Below are 18794 nucleotides of genomic sequence, written 5' to 3' on the forward strand. Positions count from 1 at the left end.
TTAAATTATGTATTTTCTTATTCATGTATTTTATTCTTATTTCATCTATTTCTTATTCACTTCTTTCATCTATTCCTATATAAAGTAACTGCATGATTTAAAATTGCGTGTAATTTATTTTTCAAGTGTTCATGTTTTTGTCTCACCATCTTTTTATTGTAATAATTTTATGTGGTTGAAGGATTTATTTTTTTATCTTTTATCGCTTCTTTTAATGTATATATATTTTTGAAAACAGAGTTAAAAATAAGTACATATTAAAATAATATTACAGTATAAAATAGACTACTTAGTCACTTGCGACATAACTTTGCTTTAATGTAATGTGATATCAGATACTTGATTTATTATATACATTTTTGAAAATATGCTGATAATAAATTTCTCTTTTCTTTTTTTTTTCAGAATATTTTGAAGATGGATTTCATTTTGACGATGCAGTATTACATGAAAATGGAGTATCAAAAGTTTATTGTAGAAGATGTAAAAGTACATTTGATACTCTTAAAGCTCTCATATATCATAAAAATTATTATTGCGGGCCATATTTTTGTTTTCGTTGTACAAAAAGTTATAAACAAAAATCTTCATTATATAAACATGAAAAATATGAATGCGGCAAAAAACCTCAATTTAAGTGCCCGCATTGTGTGTATGTTGCAAAACGTAAAGATTACTTAAGGATCCATATCTCCACTAAACATCAGTGTGATTTTTATGAAATTACATCTTCATGATAAGTAAAATTATTTTTACATTGATGTATAGGATGTAATGTAATTTTTAAGTAAAAACAATTTAATTCAGTTTCTAATCTACAGGGAAAGTATGATTAGGGTCAAAATAAAATGCTTTATTTAAAAGTTATATACTACACAACAGCTTTTAAACAGGACTATTATATGTAAATCATAACTACGTGTGGAAAGGGTTGTATTAATCTATTGTTTTACAATATTTGTCTCAGTTTATTCTTATGGATGCAACACATGTTTAGCCCATGACGTGCAAGAGATACCATTTTGAGTTTTTTCTCTGAGAATATGATATGTAAATATTGCCAGATCCTGTGCTGAACAGAATGAAGGTGTCACCTATATGGCTAAAGATCAACTGAATTTCACTCATTTGGCTTACTTATGTGAAAAATAAGCATAATTATGTGTAATTTTTTCTAGTAGGCTTGCCACAGGAAACATTTTATTTTGAAAAATAGCCATTTTTCAAAAAATGTCAGCTTATCTGGAATTATTATTTGATTATGGAATCTAACATTATAAAAATGACCAATAGGTGCTTTAAAAGTTATTAAATAATCCTTTAATAAAATTGAAAGGACTGCATATTTAATTCAGCATTTTTATGAACAAACTGTTGATGGAGTTACCTTCAAAAATCATCTTCAATGTAAAATTAGAGAGAATCATTGAAGTAGGGATATTTTTTCCTTAAATATTACTGCTTAAAGGAATTCATTATTTTGGATAATATTATCAAATAAAAAGAAATGGTACTCATATGAGGAGGTAATAATCAAAACACTTTTTTCCTTCAAATCCAAGTGTTGAGTGATTAGAAAAAATTCTGACAACACAGTTGTAGGACTTTCCCATCACGCGGCCTTTTTCTAATAAACTTTTGATATTTTATAATAGACTTTTTCTAACTTAATTTAAGATATTTATCATTTTATTTAAATATAATATTTGTTGTTTATTTACTTCAATGATTCTAACTAAAGCATGCGTGGGTACCATATTTCATTCACGTGGATATGGCGATACTAGCAGCCACTTTAAATACTTTTTTACACTGTAAATATTAATTTATTTTATTCTACTGCTAACCTGTGATGTCACAATATAGCAGATGACTACAGCAGCTATATGTCACTGCTACACTAGTGCTCCTTGTGGTGAGAGGGAGTACTAATTACATGTATACCCTCTTAGCCACTAGTTTATTTAGAACATTTTTTGGGGTGGAGGTGTGATTTTACAAAAAACCTTTTTTGCAGATGTTATTTTTTAATTGTTAACTAATGTGCCTAAGAAAAATAATACCTTAATTAGGTGAAATCTCAAGATACTGAGGGTGATCTTGCTCTACAGCTTTACCCCCTTGACCTTTTCAGTTGAAAATTTAATGGCACCCTTTCAATTTAATGAGGCATTGGCCCCATATATAGAAGAAATCTGACCAAGTTTGGTCAAAATTGGTTGAGTAGTTCTAGAGATATAAGGTGCTTTAGGTGGCGACACTGAACATACACATGTACATATGAACATTTACAAAATTTCCACCTGGTTTTTCCTTATGTGTCAGAATCTAAAGATCCAGTGAAAACCAGATATGTCCAAATTGAACCAATTGCAATACTTTCTCTTCTAAAGCCACAACTCTGCTATAGTGCTAGATGGAAAGTAAAATTTGTTTTATAAATCCAGGTTTTACTTGTGACAATTAATTTACTTAGCCAAAGAACTTTGGAACGTGTGTATAATTAATATTCAAATAATTATACATTCTTAAAATAGTTATGTGTAATTAAAATTTGGTGATAGTCTTTTTTGAATGTCATGTCATAATCTTTTTTGAACCGATTCTCATTGGGCCTAACTGTTTTTGGTGCAGACTATGTACTATACATTCTATAGTTTATTAAGATATGGGAATGTAACAGAAATATGTTGTAATATTAAAAATTGTATTACTTAGCAAACAATTATGTGGGATGATAGAAACAAACTTAGTAGGTTATATTGTATTTATTTAAGTAAAACTACTACAGTGTATATTAAAACAGCATACAGTATCACAAACACATAAATTCATTAAAAAATTCGTCAAAATTATCAAAATACTATGCTGTTTTTTTCTTCAATATTAACTTACTAAGAGTAGGCTTAATTACATTAATATTATTTAAACTAAAAAAAAAATTTAAATTGAAGAAATTAATTTTTCTGAACTTTAAACATGAAAGCGAGCATCTTCTTGAAGGCAGTCACAAGCAGTTTTTTCCTGAGTAAGGGTTGATTCTGGTGAGGGCAGATCAAAGATCTTTTTGTACCAAGCTAGGTCCTCTTGAGTTCTCCAGTCATCACCAAACAGCATAGTCAGTAGTTTATTCACATCGTCTTTCTTTACAGCTGAAATACCATGAACTGGCTGTATCTGTTGAAGCCGATTAAAAACAGACACACCTGTCACTGCTCCAACTTCTTGTTATTAATGAGCAAGAGTCTTCTGCTTCAATGAGCAAGTGTCTTCAATAGCCCTCTGCTTCAAATTCAAACCTGTAATTGAGGATTGCTTTAACCTTTACAATACTTCATTGATTTCGGGTGATAATGCGCCTTATAAAAATTTGTTTCATTTCACTAATTCCATCTAATCTGTTAAAGATCTGGATAGATGCTCACATCATATAATTTACAATTATTACCCCAAATTCTATCAGCTCCAACAGATTCATAAACTTCATCAATGTACTCTTCTTTTGTTAAAATTGTAGGCTTTTTCTGTAATTTCATCTCAATTTGGCCAAAAATGCGATCAGCAGACATGTAACTATGGCTGAAAACTGGGAATGTCAACTGTACAATAAGGTCTTTAGTAATACCATATAACAGGAAATACATAATAGTATATAAAACATGATTGTTTTTGTTTTGAGCACCTCAACGGTCACAAAAATGGTTTTCTTCCCTTTTTTTAAAATCCTTTTTTAACCACACTAGGGCAACCGGTAACCGCCTAAAAGACGTTGCCTCGGTTGACCTAATGTGACGCGGCGATGACTAACCATCCCCCATCAGCACCGTCCGCCCATCGGACATTCTCCCATCAGGGTCCCCTCTGGATCACCAAAACATTACGACCTCCGCTTCTGGCTACCGTAACGCCCCTCCCCAGAAGGGCTGGGTTTTCTTCCCTACCAAATCTAAAGAATTCAGGTAGTGCACAGATGATACCTCAACAGCACCTCTCCATGATTGGTCTTCTGTCCAAACATAGAAAACAGGAATGTTTTGGTGTAAATCAACAATGCACAAATTGTAGAAGCCCAGTTGTCTTGAATAATATGCTTCTTGTTGGGCATCTTTGGAAACACTTGTATTTGTGAGTCACACACAGATATTATTATGTCACTTGATTTCTCACAAATAAGATCATAAATTGCTTTTGACCAGAGTGTGTGAGATTGTTTAGCAATCATATGTCCAGTTTTTCAAGGTTTCAGTATTTTTTATTAAGAAGTCCAATCTAGAACAATAAATGCATATCTCACTTGCTGGTGACCTAAATCTAATATTAAATTCATTCACAAAAATGTGAATGAAACATAGGCAACATTTTAAACTCATTGAATACATCTTTATCAGAAATTTGCCGTAATTTTTTTTATATTAACCGATGAATTCAAATAAATACGTCTAAATTTTTTCTGGTTATAGTGGTTTTCTCTCCCTTTCAGCGCGTTTAAAAATTGGCAAACATATTCTTTTTTCAATACAGATTTGCCAGACTTCCAAACTCCACCATGTTTTTCTGTCAAGTGATCTCCAAATTTAATTCTATGTGCTATATTTCTCAATCATGTTGACTTGACCATGATAACTGATTTAACAAAGATTTTTACAAGCAGGAATGATTTTACTTAATTTTACTGGCAAATTAAATTTTAGACTAAAGTCATGGGGCTGCTTATTGTTATTGATAGCAGCCTTCACCTTTTAACGTGCTTATTAGATAATCTTGATGCTATAAAATTATCTTGAGAGACTTTAACAGAAAATAGTTTTGTTCTGATAATAGCGCAGTCTTACAGTCTGAATTTAACACAATGAAATCTTTTATTTAAATGTTTAATGGTACAAACAGTAATGATTATGTCCAACTGGTAATCCATATTTTGAGCTTTAACACGATCTCTTTTTGTAACTCCTGGCTGTTTCTTCTTCAATCCGTGATTACCTTGCTTAATATTTATGAACCCGTCCACTTCTGCATTTAACTGATGTTTATTTTTAAAAAAACAATAAAATATTAAACATAACACATACTACGGTTAAGAAAAGAAAACTGAAACTAGAAAAATCAGCAGTTATGCAATGCATGCTGAGAAACAAACTTACCCTCTGAGTTTTGTTTGAATTAGCCAGTTGGACATTGAATAACCCACTGGGTTGGTCTAGTGGTGAATTTGTCATCAGAAATCAGCTGATTTTGAAGTCGACAGTTCTAAGGTTCAAATCCTAGTAAATACAATTACTTTTATACGGATTTGTATACTAGATCGTGGATACTGGTGTTGTTTGACAGTTGGGTTTCAGTTAACCACACACCTCAGCAACGGTTGACCGGAGACTGCACCAGACTGCACTTTATTTATAGTCAAACATATCACCCTCATTAAATTTATCCCCTGAAGTAATACCTTATGGTGATTCCAGAGGCTAAAAATAAAAAGTAGAAGTTGGACATTGAATAAACTAGTCTTTTTTTTTTTTTTTTGAAGGTCATAATTTTTTTTGGTCAGTCTGTATTACTATTTAAAGTAAACAATTTAATTGAGTATACAGTACTGTCTCCATTTTTTGTTTTTGTATACAGTCATTTTTTAATGTTACCTTCTCATATTAAAATGTTTTTATTTCAAGCGAAGTGGTATTATTTTTAAATTATATAATGGCTTATAATAAAAAAAAGCTGACAACCCAGTTGTAGAACTTTCCCATCACCCAGCTTTTTTCTGATGCACGGTTTACACACATGTATACACACACATCTTAATTTAAAATATATATAATTTTATTTAAATATAATATTTTTTGTTTATTTAATTCAATGATTTTTCACTAAATCGCATGCACATACCGTATATCATTCCCCGGGTCTGGCGGTAGTAGCAGCCACTTTAAATACTTTTTTACACTTTAAATATTACTCATTTATTTAATTCTACCACTCACCTGTGATGTCGCAACATAGCAGATGACTACAACAGCTGTAAGTCAGTGCTACACTAGCGCTCCTTGAGGTGAGAAGGGGTACTGTTGAGAGGTATACCCACTTAGTCGCTAGTTTATTTAGATCATTTTTTTGGGTGGAGGTGTGATTTTGCAAAAAACGTTTTTGCAGATATTATTTTTTAATTGTTAACAAATGTACGTAAGAAAAATAAGACCTTAATTAGGTAAAATTTTGAGATACAGAGTGTGACCTTGCTGTAAACACTCCCCCTCTTGACCTTTTGAGTTGAAAATTTAACAGCATCAATGCCCCATATATCTCACCAGGTTTGGTCAAAATTGGTCCAGTAGCTCTGGAGATATAAGGAATGCAAGACCAAACACACATGTACATCTGACCAAACACAACATCTGATAAATCTCCATCTGGGTTTTTGGGTTCCTTAGGTGACAAAAAGTCAAGATCCGGTGAAAACTGCATATACCCAAATTAGTCGATTACAATACTTTTCCTTATAAAGCTGTAGCTCTGCTGTAGTGCTGGATGGGAAAGTAAAATGATCTATTTATTGATATTTCTCTAACAAAAAATTTGTTTTTAATTAAAGCATATTGAAAGATTAAAAAACGTTTTATATGCTAAATGCAAAGAAATATTTTCATGAACTCTATCACAACATACCATAAATCAATCCTATGCAAAGTTGCCATTTTATGTGGATAAAACCATACCTGGGAGATTTTCATCAATTGAGATTTTATGGCAATTAGAATATGTTACAGTTTTGGCATTGAATCGAATTAAAACAACTTAAACATAAATTACTTCTAACCAGGAAAATGCAATCCTTATTTTCTGTAAAATGGAGCAAAATTTTGAATAATTATGAGAATGTTCTTCGAATAATGAAATGATATTTAAATAATAAAAGAAATAAACAGAATATTCTGTTTCAATACATTGGTATTAAATTTATTTGTATTGATGTAGTCTGTAAAAACGTGATTATGATTGGATACAATATTTGTCAATACTAATCATAATTTGATTGGTATTATCATAAAATATGATTAGATAATTACTGGCATAAAAATATTGTCAAAAGAAACTGGTTTCAAAGGATCTTACTGTCAAAAACTACAAAAAGTGGTATGTAAACTTGTTGTTCAACATTTATTTATATTTAACTGAATATTATTTATAATAGGAAATACTAGTTATAATAGGAAATATAGTCTCACTTTAATAATTTATTTTTTACTTCATTAAGATTAGTACATACAAATCTGTAGCCGACTTTATAAAATTATGCCTTATCATTTTAATTTATGGAAAAGATCACAGAATTGATGAATTAATGGTGACATGAATTCTTGAGTAATCTTTTGTTTTTGAAACTTATATACACACTTCTTTAGTAGATTATACCCAATTCTTTTTCAAGATGAACAATTTTCGGGTTAATAAGAGTGTATATGATTTAAAATTATGTTATTTTAATTTGGCTGAAATTGAGGAATTTTAGAAATTTACTTTAACATTAAACTGCAATAGAAAATGAGGATGTGTTACAAGTTAAGTTAGCAATAGCAGTTTGACAGTGCTACGGGAGGACTAAAAAATATTAAAATTTACTGGAATAAATACTGAAAGAGATTGTAATTTGTTTATTTATTTTTTAGTTTTTTAATAGAAATTGTAAAATACAACTTTTGTATTAAGTTCAGCTTATATCGTTAATTTACTAATTTTATCTATCTTTTCATTTTTTTTTTTTAATGTGATCATTAATATAATCAGATGTTTTATTTTATGTATTTTTATTTCATTCAAATAAATTATCCATAACTTACAAACATTTTAGATTTACCAATACTAAAATATACTGGTGTGGTTGAACTTATAGTATTCTAATTAGTTTGCTTTTTTGATGGTTTTTATTTTTTATATTTAATTTTAATAATTTTTATCTTATATGTTGTTAACTTCCATCTTATGTACATAATGTTAATTCTGTTCATATTTCAATGGTATTTATTGATAAATTTAATGCTGATATTTGAAGTTAAATAGCATTAAATTATCAATTTCATATTTTTTGATCGTTTAACCTGCCTTAAAAGTTACAGAACTTCTAAGTCCTGGCGCATGTGTTCTCCATGTAGAGATATGGAGTACAAGTGCTTAATGTTCCCAAATCTGTGAAGTCACTATATCATATCATTTTTCATGAATGTGCTTAATTTCTCCCTCTACCCATCACCATATTTGTACCATTTCTCCCATAATTATTCTATCACATTAGTGCCTCCTTGATGTTACTTATTCAAAATTTCTTTCTTTTTTTTGGAACTTTGTCTATAGATATTCTGCTCTCACTTTCTGCTTAAGGTAAAAAGTGAAAAGGCAGCCTGTGAAAGCTTTGTATTCTGCAGAAAGTTTCATTACCAATGCAGCTAAATTTGCATTATATTTTGCTGTTGTTAAATTGTTAATAATTGTTACATATGTGGTCTCCATCAGCTGTAATGATCAGTAGTTAATGACAGTTTTTTAGTAAGTAAAGAAAGATTGACTAAATAGGTCTAAACTGTAAGCTTCATGATTGTATAATTGAGTCTTAGTCCCCTAAAAATCATACTGTGGTAGTAAAGTAAAGATAATTATTTTTTGATAAAACAGAAGAATTATAAACTTAATTTTTAATTATGACTAATGATGGGTCAGTTTATAGAAGAATTTTTTTTTTAATTTACAAGTTTTCCTCTATTTAGTAGCTGGATTGTGGCTATAATATAATTTTTGTGCTATGAAGTTGTTCCGATTCATTTTAATTTCATATTATTTTTATTTCTACAATCCAAAGAAATTGGATAAATTTAAAAATAATATAATGTAATACAATAATTATGGGAGAAGTGGTACAAATGTTGTGAGGGATAGAAGGAGGAATTAAGCACACCTATGAAAAATATGATGTAATGGCTCTACAGATTCAGGAACATCATTATATTATTTTTTTTAATTATCAGTTCCAGATAGAACATTTAATGTCAGCATATGAACATTTAATACATTACAAAATGGGATTCACAGCTATAAATTTATGCCTCCATTTGGTCAATGTAGACGAATCAGGTTTTAATGAGCAATTTTTTAAATAAAACAATATTTTTGGATCACAATACTTGCATATTGTTTTGCATGACAAGAAATAAAATTTAGAAAAATTTGATTAAAATGGTCTCTTGACCCTGTAGGGGAAGACACCCTCCACCCCCTTCCATTCCTAGCCCTTATGGGCTTTACCGTAGGCCATCTTCAAAACCTTGGCTTTTGACATATTCCTGTCTGCCTTGGCCAGGATGCCTCCGATGCGAATGCCACGAGTGACATTCCCTTCGGTGTACTACTGTTTAATGAACTCAGAACAAAACACATCTCACCGTGTCTTAAGCAAGACTGAAAATAGATAACTAAACAAAGGAATTGAACTACCTACTTGTAGAAGGTAAAAGTGAAACACGAAACATAAAAAATATTACATGGAACAATAACAACACAGTAACATTGAAACAAAACAAAACAAAGGACAAGAACAACAACAAAAACATAATTTATAAAGCAAAATATCAAGAAAAATAGAATAAAAGAAAAATCCAAGCAGATCCCTAGATCCCCTCAGCAATCCTTTTCTTTGCTAATTACCCTATAAAAATCCATTATTGCCCATTCAGCCTGGCTCTTTCAGTTTACATGGAGATCCAACATTGATCCGATAAGATCAAACCGACAGATGGTCTCTGTACGCATTAACTCGTACTTCAAGCACTATAAAGAACATGGTAGGTGTCGTCCAATTGTCCACACTGAGGACACATCCCAGAATCTACCAGGCCATATTTCTGCAGTCTGTCCCTAAAAGCACCATGGCTGGAAAGAAATTGTGTCACATATTTATTAGGGTGTACCCAAGAGGCATCCCACAAACCAACAGCATTTGGAGAGAAATCATGCGTATAACGCCCACCATCTGTCTCATCCCATCTGGCCTTCCACAAGGCATTGCTAAGTTGTTCAATTTCTTGAACTTTATCCAAAGTCAACGCACCAGACTTCTTACCAACATACCGTTGCTGCTTCTCAGACGCAATCAAATCTATCGGTTTCACACCTGCAATCACCAAGACTACCTCCTGTGAAATAGTATGGTAACCACTTGTTGCTGTTAACAATGTTAGGCATTGAGCCCTTAACAGTATGTTCCAATTACTTTTACTGGTTTGGAGATATTAATAAAGATCTGCAGTATTACTCATAATATATTGATACTTAAATTTAAGTTAAATTCAGAATATGGAAGCCACACATGAAATTACTATAGAATGGCTCTTATGTGTAATCTAAGGTATTAAAAAATCAGGGCTTTTTAATACTCTCTTTTAATTTTTAAGTCTTGTGGTTTAATTGTAGGGAGTTATATTGATGTATAATATTTTCTTTAATGAAAATTATTGCTAGTTGAGCTTCTTAAAGATATATTTTTACTTGTCTCTTTAAAGCTTAACCTATATTATATGTTAACATCCTGTATTGTTCTATAGAAACTAACTGCAAATAAGTCATAGGCTTTGATATATAATTTTTTAACTTAGTAGATTTTAATTAATGCAAATCTACTTGTTGCCAGCCTTGAGTGGCAGCATCTCGGCCTTTCATCTAGAGGTCTTGGCTAGGCATGGCATTTTCACACACGCTACAAATCATTCATCTCATCCTCTGAAGTAATACCTAACAGTGGTCCCGGAGGCTTAAAAAAAAAAGTACTTGTTAGTCAGTATTTATTTAAATATTATTCATCATGATGCAAATATTAATGGAATTTGCCACAATACGTTTCCAAACATATTGTTTTGATCAACGTACATTATAAGTAGAATTTTTTATATACATATATTAATATTTCTCTTTTTTCTATCAGAAAATGTTACTATTTATTTTATGCATAACCTTATTTGACACTATTTTACTTTTTCAGTTGCCAATTATGACCACTTAAATGAAATACAAGAACAAGAAAGTAGAAAAGTGACTCAATTTATGCAAATTAAACCATACATATGTAAGCGTTGTAACAGAAGTTATTTACATCTTCCTTCACTTTGTAGGCATAAAAAATTTGAGTGTGGAAAGAATCCTCAGTTTAAATGCCCATACTGCCCTTATCAAGCAAAGCAAAAAGGCAGTATGAAATCACATATTATTCGTGGAAAACACTGGTATTGAATCAGTAATATAGCTTCCAAAATGAGTGTATTTTCACATTTTTACTAATATAATTTCCTTAAATTTATGGTAAAAAATAATAATTGACAACTTACAAAGTTCTATGCATCCAATTTTAAATTGATGGGTTATATTTACTATTACAAAATGGTTTTTTGTTGTATTTTCTTGCAAAATAATGTTTGTAAAAAAATATTTCTTGTGCTATAAATAAAATAAGATTGTAAGTAAAATTGTGTTTACATTTTTATATTAATATTATAGTTTATTATTAACAATTATTTGAAAGTACGTGAATATAATATTTATGTGTTGAACTATGATGTCTATATGCATTGATCTAAGGTGATAATAAGATTTTCAGCGAATCAGTTTTATTTACCGAGTGTTGAAGTACAAATTATAATTAATTACTGTTTTAAACCTTAAAAAAATAATGTCCAATTGAACTTCCGTCCATGAAGCATTGATCTCAACTGATGTATTTAGATGGTGTCAATTTAATTGAGTTGAATATGAGTAGCACTTTTATACTGAACGGTATTATTTAAAAATTAGCTTTATTAAAAATACAGAACAATTTTAACAGTAAATTATAATATATAGTAAATAAAATAAATTCAGAATGTAAATTGAAATGTAAAACTAAACAGAGATGATTTTTGGGTCATATTATAAGACAATAAGGAATTATGTAGAAATTATTGAAGGAGAGACTGAAATGAAAACTGAATATTTTAACCAGTTCAGAGGGTATGGGTGTAACAAGGTATGCAAACTGCAAAGATGAAGAACGGGAGTGACCTGTTTCTCTATTGAAGTTTTTTCTCTTACCTGTTCACTTTTGCCTTCTAAATTTATATCAGTATTTTCTGGTAAATATAATGAAATTTTCAGCTATAGATATTAATTGCTGTATTACAGATATGCTGTCAGTAGATTTAGAAGATACTTGTACCATATTATATAAGTTTGGTGAAAGCCTGAGACTTGAGTAAGAACCAGTTTATCTAATATGGTTTCTATCAATAGGATAAGTATACTATCTTTTGTATTTCAGAACACTACTTTCTGATTTGTTATCTGTATGATGATGTAACCTTCAATTCCCCAAAAATAGCTGCTGTATAAAAAAATTAATGATAAGATGTTTTAGTGACATCACACTTTATTTTAAAGTAAAAGTTATAAAAACTTTTTAAACTGAGTTTGATCACTCAGTATTAAAACAGAGATTGTTGCCAGGAGTGCTGTGGTCCATCAGATGTGGTTTGGTGTTTTAAAATTTGTTTTTAATCATTTATGATAAGTTTATATGCATTCTTGCCTGATAATATCTGTTAGATAAACAATTTAATAAAGTTGGTATACCTCTGGAATACAAACTCAACTGCTCAGATTAGGTTCTAAATAGGATAAACTGGATACATCTTTATAAATGACAGAAAATGCAGTGCTATAATTTTACATAGCCTGAACTGTATAATTTTAATAATTGAATGTCTAATCAATCAATTCAAGGTTGGTATTGAATTTCTATATTATTGCGGTATTAATGCAATGAAGTATCATGTTTTGGCCAAAGTATTAGTGTTCTTAAACGCCAATGGACTGTTTTGTAGCTCAATTAAAAGCGTATCATAATGTTTAAGACATAATTACTATTTCAAAAAAATTTGGACCCATTATGTGACCTATCCAAATATCTGTTCTTATATTTTGATCAGGTTGCTTTAATTCCTATTATATTACTTGGAGTCACTCCAGCAAATACCGTTATAAATGATCTGCACAATCGTTCAGTATATTTTGAAATATTTGGTTGAATCTTGCATTAGATTAAAACCCATTCTGAATTATAAATATTACTTGCATATCTATTGAAGTCATCTTCTGTAATAATTCAAATAAATGTGGATAAGTTTTAAATTTGAGACCGAAATGTGAAGTGTGTAAAACTCAGTGGATGTCTTTCACGTTAATTTTGTTGAACTTTATGTAGTTACATTTTTATCAGTTAAAATTATTTAATGTCTCCTAGCAGTTGGTAAGTTTTGACTGCTGGAAGATCTGTAGTAACTTCAAATCTTTTGTTTAACTTACACATACCTTGTCTTGTTTGCACTGGAATATTAGGAATACAAGGGAGTTTATTGCTTTACATCTGTGTCCTTATTTTTAAAGTTTTAATAAGTTTGAACAAAAAAAGATTTATTCAAATAATTTTCATTTAACGTCCAAAGATAATACCTTTATTATATTTTATGAAGTACTAAAGATTATAATTATCATAATTATTTATTATTGTTAATCAATTTTGTCAGCATTTTGATAGTGTAGTTTAAATATGTGTGATTATAAAAATAAAAGTAATATTACTCTGATAGAATTAACTTTGTAATTTAAATAATTTAACAATGTTGAGGTGTACTCAATTTATGGAGAAATTACACTATATTATATAGAGGTATAAATTATGTAATATAATTACTTTTATCAAAATTTTGAATTTTCATTTCATTTAATCTTTGGTTGAATTCATTCTATAACTGTTGTAATAGGTATTCAGTCTGAATTTCAGTATTTTTAGAAGATACTGTAGTAACGTTTTTAGGACATAAAAATGATGAAAATGAAATCAGTGAATGCGACTCAACTATGGATCACTAGTTTGAAATAAATCTTTACTTTCTTAATTTTTTAATAGGATTAGGTTTTTTAAAGTCAATTTTTCACCATTCAAAATGAGAACAAGTTATTAAAGAAGAAATTTTATATATTTTAATTATATCATAGCAAATGAAATATATAAATATGTGTTATGTAATTATTGTTTTCAGAAATTTTGGAATTATGGGAACTTGGAAGTGTTAAAACTTTCATTGAAGCCTCTGATAAGTGTGTCGATGAAAGACCTAGACTTGAAGGTAAATTTCAGTGCGGCTGCGGAAGAGTGTATCGTCATCGAGCATCATTATTTTCTCACAGGAAGTTTGAATGCGGCAAACAACCACAGTTTCAGTGTCATTTGTGCAGAAATAAATTCTTCAGAAAAGCACAGCTACAGTCACATATTATTAGAATTCATAAAAGTTTATAAAAAAATATTTGCTAACAAAATATTACTTCATTTAAATGTGTCTTTCTTATTGATGTTCTTTAAATTGTTATTTATCTCTTTTTGTTGTTCTTTGATGTAGAAATTTACAAAAATGTAGCACATTGACCTACATCCTTTTAAATAATAAAATATTAAAAAATATTAATCAAATATATATTAAAAGAACGTACTAAAATATTGTTTGTTGTTTAATGGCCCCAATGTCTTTGTATTCTGTATTTCTATTAAAATCAAATTATCTATTAAAATGACTGTTTGACATTTAAAGTCGTGGTATTCTTTTGTTTTATTTCAGACTTGCATGACATTCTGCTTCAAAATCCTTCAATACAATCCACCAAATTTATAATTTTCTTTTTGTTGCAAATTTAATTTAAATTTGCAAACATTTTACACTAATGTACTCTTTTATTGAGATGAAAGAAAGCTTAATTTTTTATGATTTTTTCATTTCAAATATAGATATGAGTGTGTGCATATTCATTATGTACATATTTGTTCAAATTGTTTTTTTCTAAAATATGACAAGTATATTAAAATTATATTTAATATTTATAGACTAATAAAATAAACAATGTTAGAAAACATATTTTGATTCTTTAAAATTATGAACTACTGTAAATTAATATTAATTATTTTCTAACTATTACTTTTTCAATCTCAGATAAATTTAATTTCTTTTTAAAGAATAAATAGACTGATATTATAAATGTATGTGGTAACAATGTAGATATAATTTAAGGAGAAACTTAATGTTTTATATTTATATTTTGATAATAGATTGTACAGATGAATAATATTTAAAATGTTTAAACTGCAATCAGTGGCAGATCTGTAAAGGGAATATAAGTTTCTTCTTTCCCAACAAGAGATAAGAAGTTAAGGTATTAATTTTTAGTGAAAATATTAGGCATGACAAGTTGTGTAAAATTTCTATTTCACATAAATTAACAATATGTTGTTTCTACTTTTTTTTATATCTGAAGAAATAATTTCTAAACTAAATGGAAAAATCAGTCTGTTAGGGGCTTTGTATTTAAATCATTTTATTTTGTATCTTCTAAACTGAGAATTTAAAAAAAATTTAATTTTACTGCATAAGAAAATTTTACCCTTTCATTGGCAGTAATGATAGTTCATGATCTTGTGGTTGTGGATTCTAGATGGAATAGGAAGCCCTATTTCTTCTTCTCTATTACAAAAATAGTATCCTCAACTTCCCTCAACCATTAGTTTGGCCTTTTGTCTAACACCTGAATGAAAGAATCCTCCTGGCATAACTGCCATTCCACTGAACTTTATTAAACAAATGGATACTCCGTATCAACCAGAAGATCCTTATTGCCATTACAAATTGAGTCTGGGCAGCAACTAACATTATTCTCATGATCATTATTCCATCCATCAAAAAAGGGGTGAAAGACATGAAAAGGGAAAGAGGTAAAGTAGAAAGAGAGGGTCAGTAGAGAGAGGAACTGACTTACATCATGGTATTTTACCCTGATTTTGCATGGATCTGCTTGCAAATCTCCACCACTTCTGTTGGAAATAACAAAATGCAGTTTCATAAGCATCTAAGATGCAGTAATATACACTTACTTTTTATAGTAAAAAATTATAGACATTTTTAAAATCTCTGAAAAGACTTCTTTTGATTAGACTTCTGAAATTTTTACTACCAAGACATTTTATGAAACTAATTAACAGCCCTTCATTGAAAATATGGCAATATTCTTATTAAAAACACTCTCACCAATATCTCCATTGAAGAAGGTGCTTGGTAATTAGCTACAAACGCCCTTTGAAAGGACAGTTTTCATACAGTTTGAACTGTTTATAATCTTGATAATTTTAAATTGTGATATGACCTTATGGCAACTTTTTCTAAATTGCACATCTTTAATAATTAAATAATTTCATGTATAATCAGCAGCTTAGGAGAAATTGATAAGTTGTACAACTCTAAATGGTGAGTAGTTGGGTTTACTAAAATGAGTTTACTTTGGAAATCAATAGGAAAACTTTAAAAAAAATTACAGAATGACAGATGTAAGCATTTTCAAAGCTACAAAAAATAAGAACTTTAATAGTAATGGATTCATGTCATGCATTTATTTTGAATCTGATAACGAAAAAAGATGTTGACACTGCTGATGGATTATGTTTTGTTAATAACAGTGTTTTAGTTTCAGATCAAAACATAGTTTCATCTAAATGGTTCTGTTAACCAGAACAATAAAAGCTGGAGTTAAAAAAATCCTTGTGTATCCATTAGGCCTTATTATATTAGCAGGTTGAAATTTAACATAAAATTTAGTAATTATCAGTTAATAATTTTCAATAAAACAATTATATCTGAAAGTTACAGGAGCTCATCGTTGCTTTGTTAAAAACTAATGAGTAAGAATTCTGATTATATTAAAACAGTGTAACAGTACAAATAGAAAATACATTATTTTCACATAGCAAGAGTGTTTGGGTAAAAATACTGTAATTTCATGAGACTGTGAATGCATAGATAACCAGACCTCAGATTTTTTTCTTTGGATCAATCTAAGAAAAAAATGAATTCAGAAGTAACAAAAATAATATCAACCTAAGCCCAAAGCAGAAACTTGATTCAGAACTTTTTGATTATTTCTATTTATTCAGATCATATTAAATATTTATCCTCCTGAGAAACAAAATAAATATATTTGAGCAGCTGTTACAATTTCATCCTAAAATATAAAATGAAAAGTTTTTACCGTTTTGTATACAAACATTTCTGTAGTTCTGTTACTATTGTTATTGTAAGAAAACAGCTATATTTTTTCTAATTTCTAATGTGACAGCATAGTTAGTGAACAATGGAAATAAAGTATATGATGTACTTTTGCTATAAAGTTTGCTGTCTTTAAAATGATGGTATATTTGTACTCGTACTATGCAGTATAAAATCATTCTTTCTTTTAATCCATTTAACATTATTATTTTTTTAATTATACAAATTTCTTTTATATTTGAAAAGTTTTAAAACCATCAACCATCACTCCATTTCTCAGAACTAGTCCAGGACTTCTAAAAGTATGATTTTCATGATTCACCAGGCTCTTAATTTTTTAAATAAAGGCCACAATTTGAGAACTAAGAAAGTATAAAAATTGCTATAATACAGAATGTCATTCTGAAATAAAGCTTTAGAAATATTTTAAACAACTGGAAAAGCACTAGGTTATGTGTTGTCATAATGATTATATGTTACAGCACTGTGTAAATTTTATGGTGAGTTTTTCCAGTTAATTTTTATACACATCAACGTAATAAGAAGTGAAATATTTATTTTTATATATTATCATTATACTTCGAAACTTTTACCTGCTACTTCTTGCAGTAAATGGTTTAGTATAATTCAAAATATTTATTTTTTATTTATTTAACTGTTAAATAAGATTTTTATTATGTTTTTGTAATTAAGACATTTTTTAAGTTGTTAACCTTCATTACTGACAAATTTTGATTGTTATTTCTAGGTATAATATTAATGGATGACAATCCATATGTATGCCCTCAGTGTTTTCGAAGATATAAATTACGAGCAACATTACAAAGGCATCTGAAAATAGAATGTGGGAAATCACCTGGTTATAAATGCCCTTGTTGTCCATATATGTCAAAACAGAAGGCACCAATGAAGAGACATATACTTCTTAGACATTCAAATATGGAACAGTTTTAATTTTAGATGTTTTTGTGATTTATTTTTCTTATTTTAGTTCTGTTTATATATCATAAATTTATTTAATGAAATTTACAAATTTATTATTATAAAACATTTTGAATGTAATATTATTTAATCTGCTATTTTTTATTCATGTTAATTAGTAACAGAAAAACGCAGAACTGTTGAAAAGACTGATAATTTATTTTTAGTATTGCAACAAATATTTATTATAATTATTATTCTGTGATAATAATGATTAATTTAATTTATTGTTTTAGTATCTCTTTTAAATGCTTTATTTGTGATGCTTTCTATTTATTCATATTATTTTATGCACAAGAAACATTGTGATAAAAAATTGCTAATGAATTGTAACCAGTTTTGGTTTTTCTTTTAATTAAAGTAGTTACATTTAATGATGTATTATTGTTTTTTCTGTTACCATTTGATAAAAATTCTGTTTGCTAACTGTAATGAATTGACTGTAAATTAAGCTAAGACAATTCCAGTTTGTACAAGAATCAAAATTATTAGAATCTTGAAAGTTTTGATGTAATTTTTTTGGCACCAAAATTACCCTTAAATTTATATTTCAATAGTTCCACAAAAATGTACTTATCTGTTAAAGATATTTATCCAATACAATTTAAAAGCCAACTAACTGATTTGTACTATAAAATATTTAACTTAAAAAAAGTTTATTGT

The 18794-nt window shown here is 28.8% G+C and overlaps 1 protein-coding gene across 1 annotated transcript; it reads left to right on the forward strand.

The window, feature by feature from the left end:
• The first annotated feature begins 409 nt into the window (after positions 1–409).
• LOC142326888 (zinc finger X-chromosomal protein-like) lies at positions 410–14560 on the forward strand. The gene is made up of 4 exons (XM_075369619.1): positions 410–740; positions 11018–11258; positions 12298–12302; positions 14106–14560. The coding sequence occupies exons 1-4, from the start codon at positions 734–736 to the stop codon at positions 14363–14365; spliced, it is 513 nt and encodes a 170-aa protein (XP_075225734.1). The 5' UTR covers positions 410–733; the 3' UTR covers positions 14366–14560.
• Positions 14561–18794: the final 4234 nt, after the last annotated feature.

The sequence above is a fragment of the Lycorma delicatula genome, chromosome 6 (genome assembly GCF_047948215.1).
Source record: "Lycorma delicatula isolate Av1 chromosome 6, ASM4794821v1, whole genome shotgun sequence".
NCBI lineage: Eukaryota > Metazoa > Arthropoda > Insecta > Hemiptera > Fulgoridae > Lycorma > Lycorma delicatula.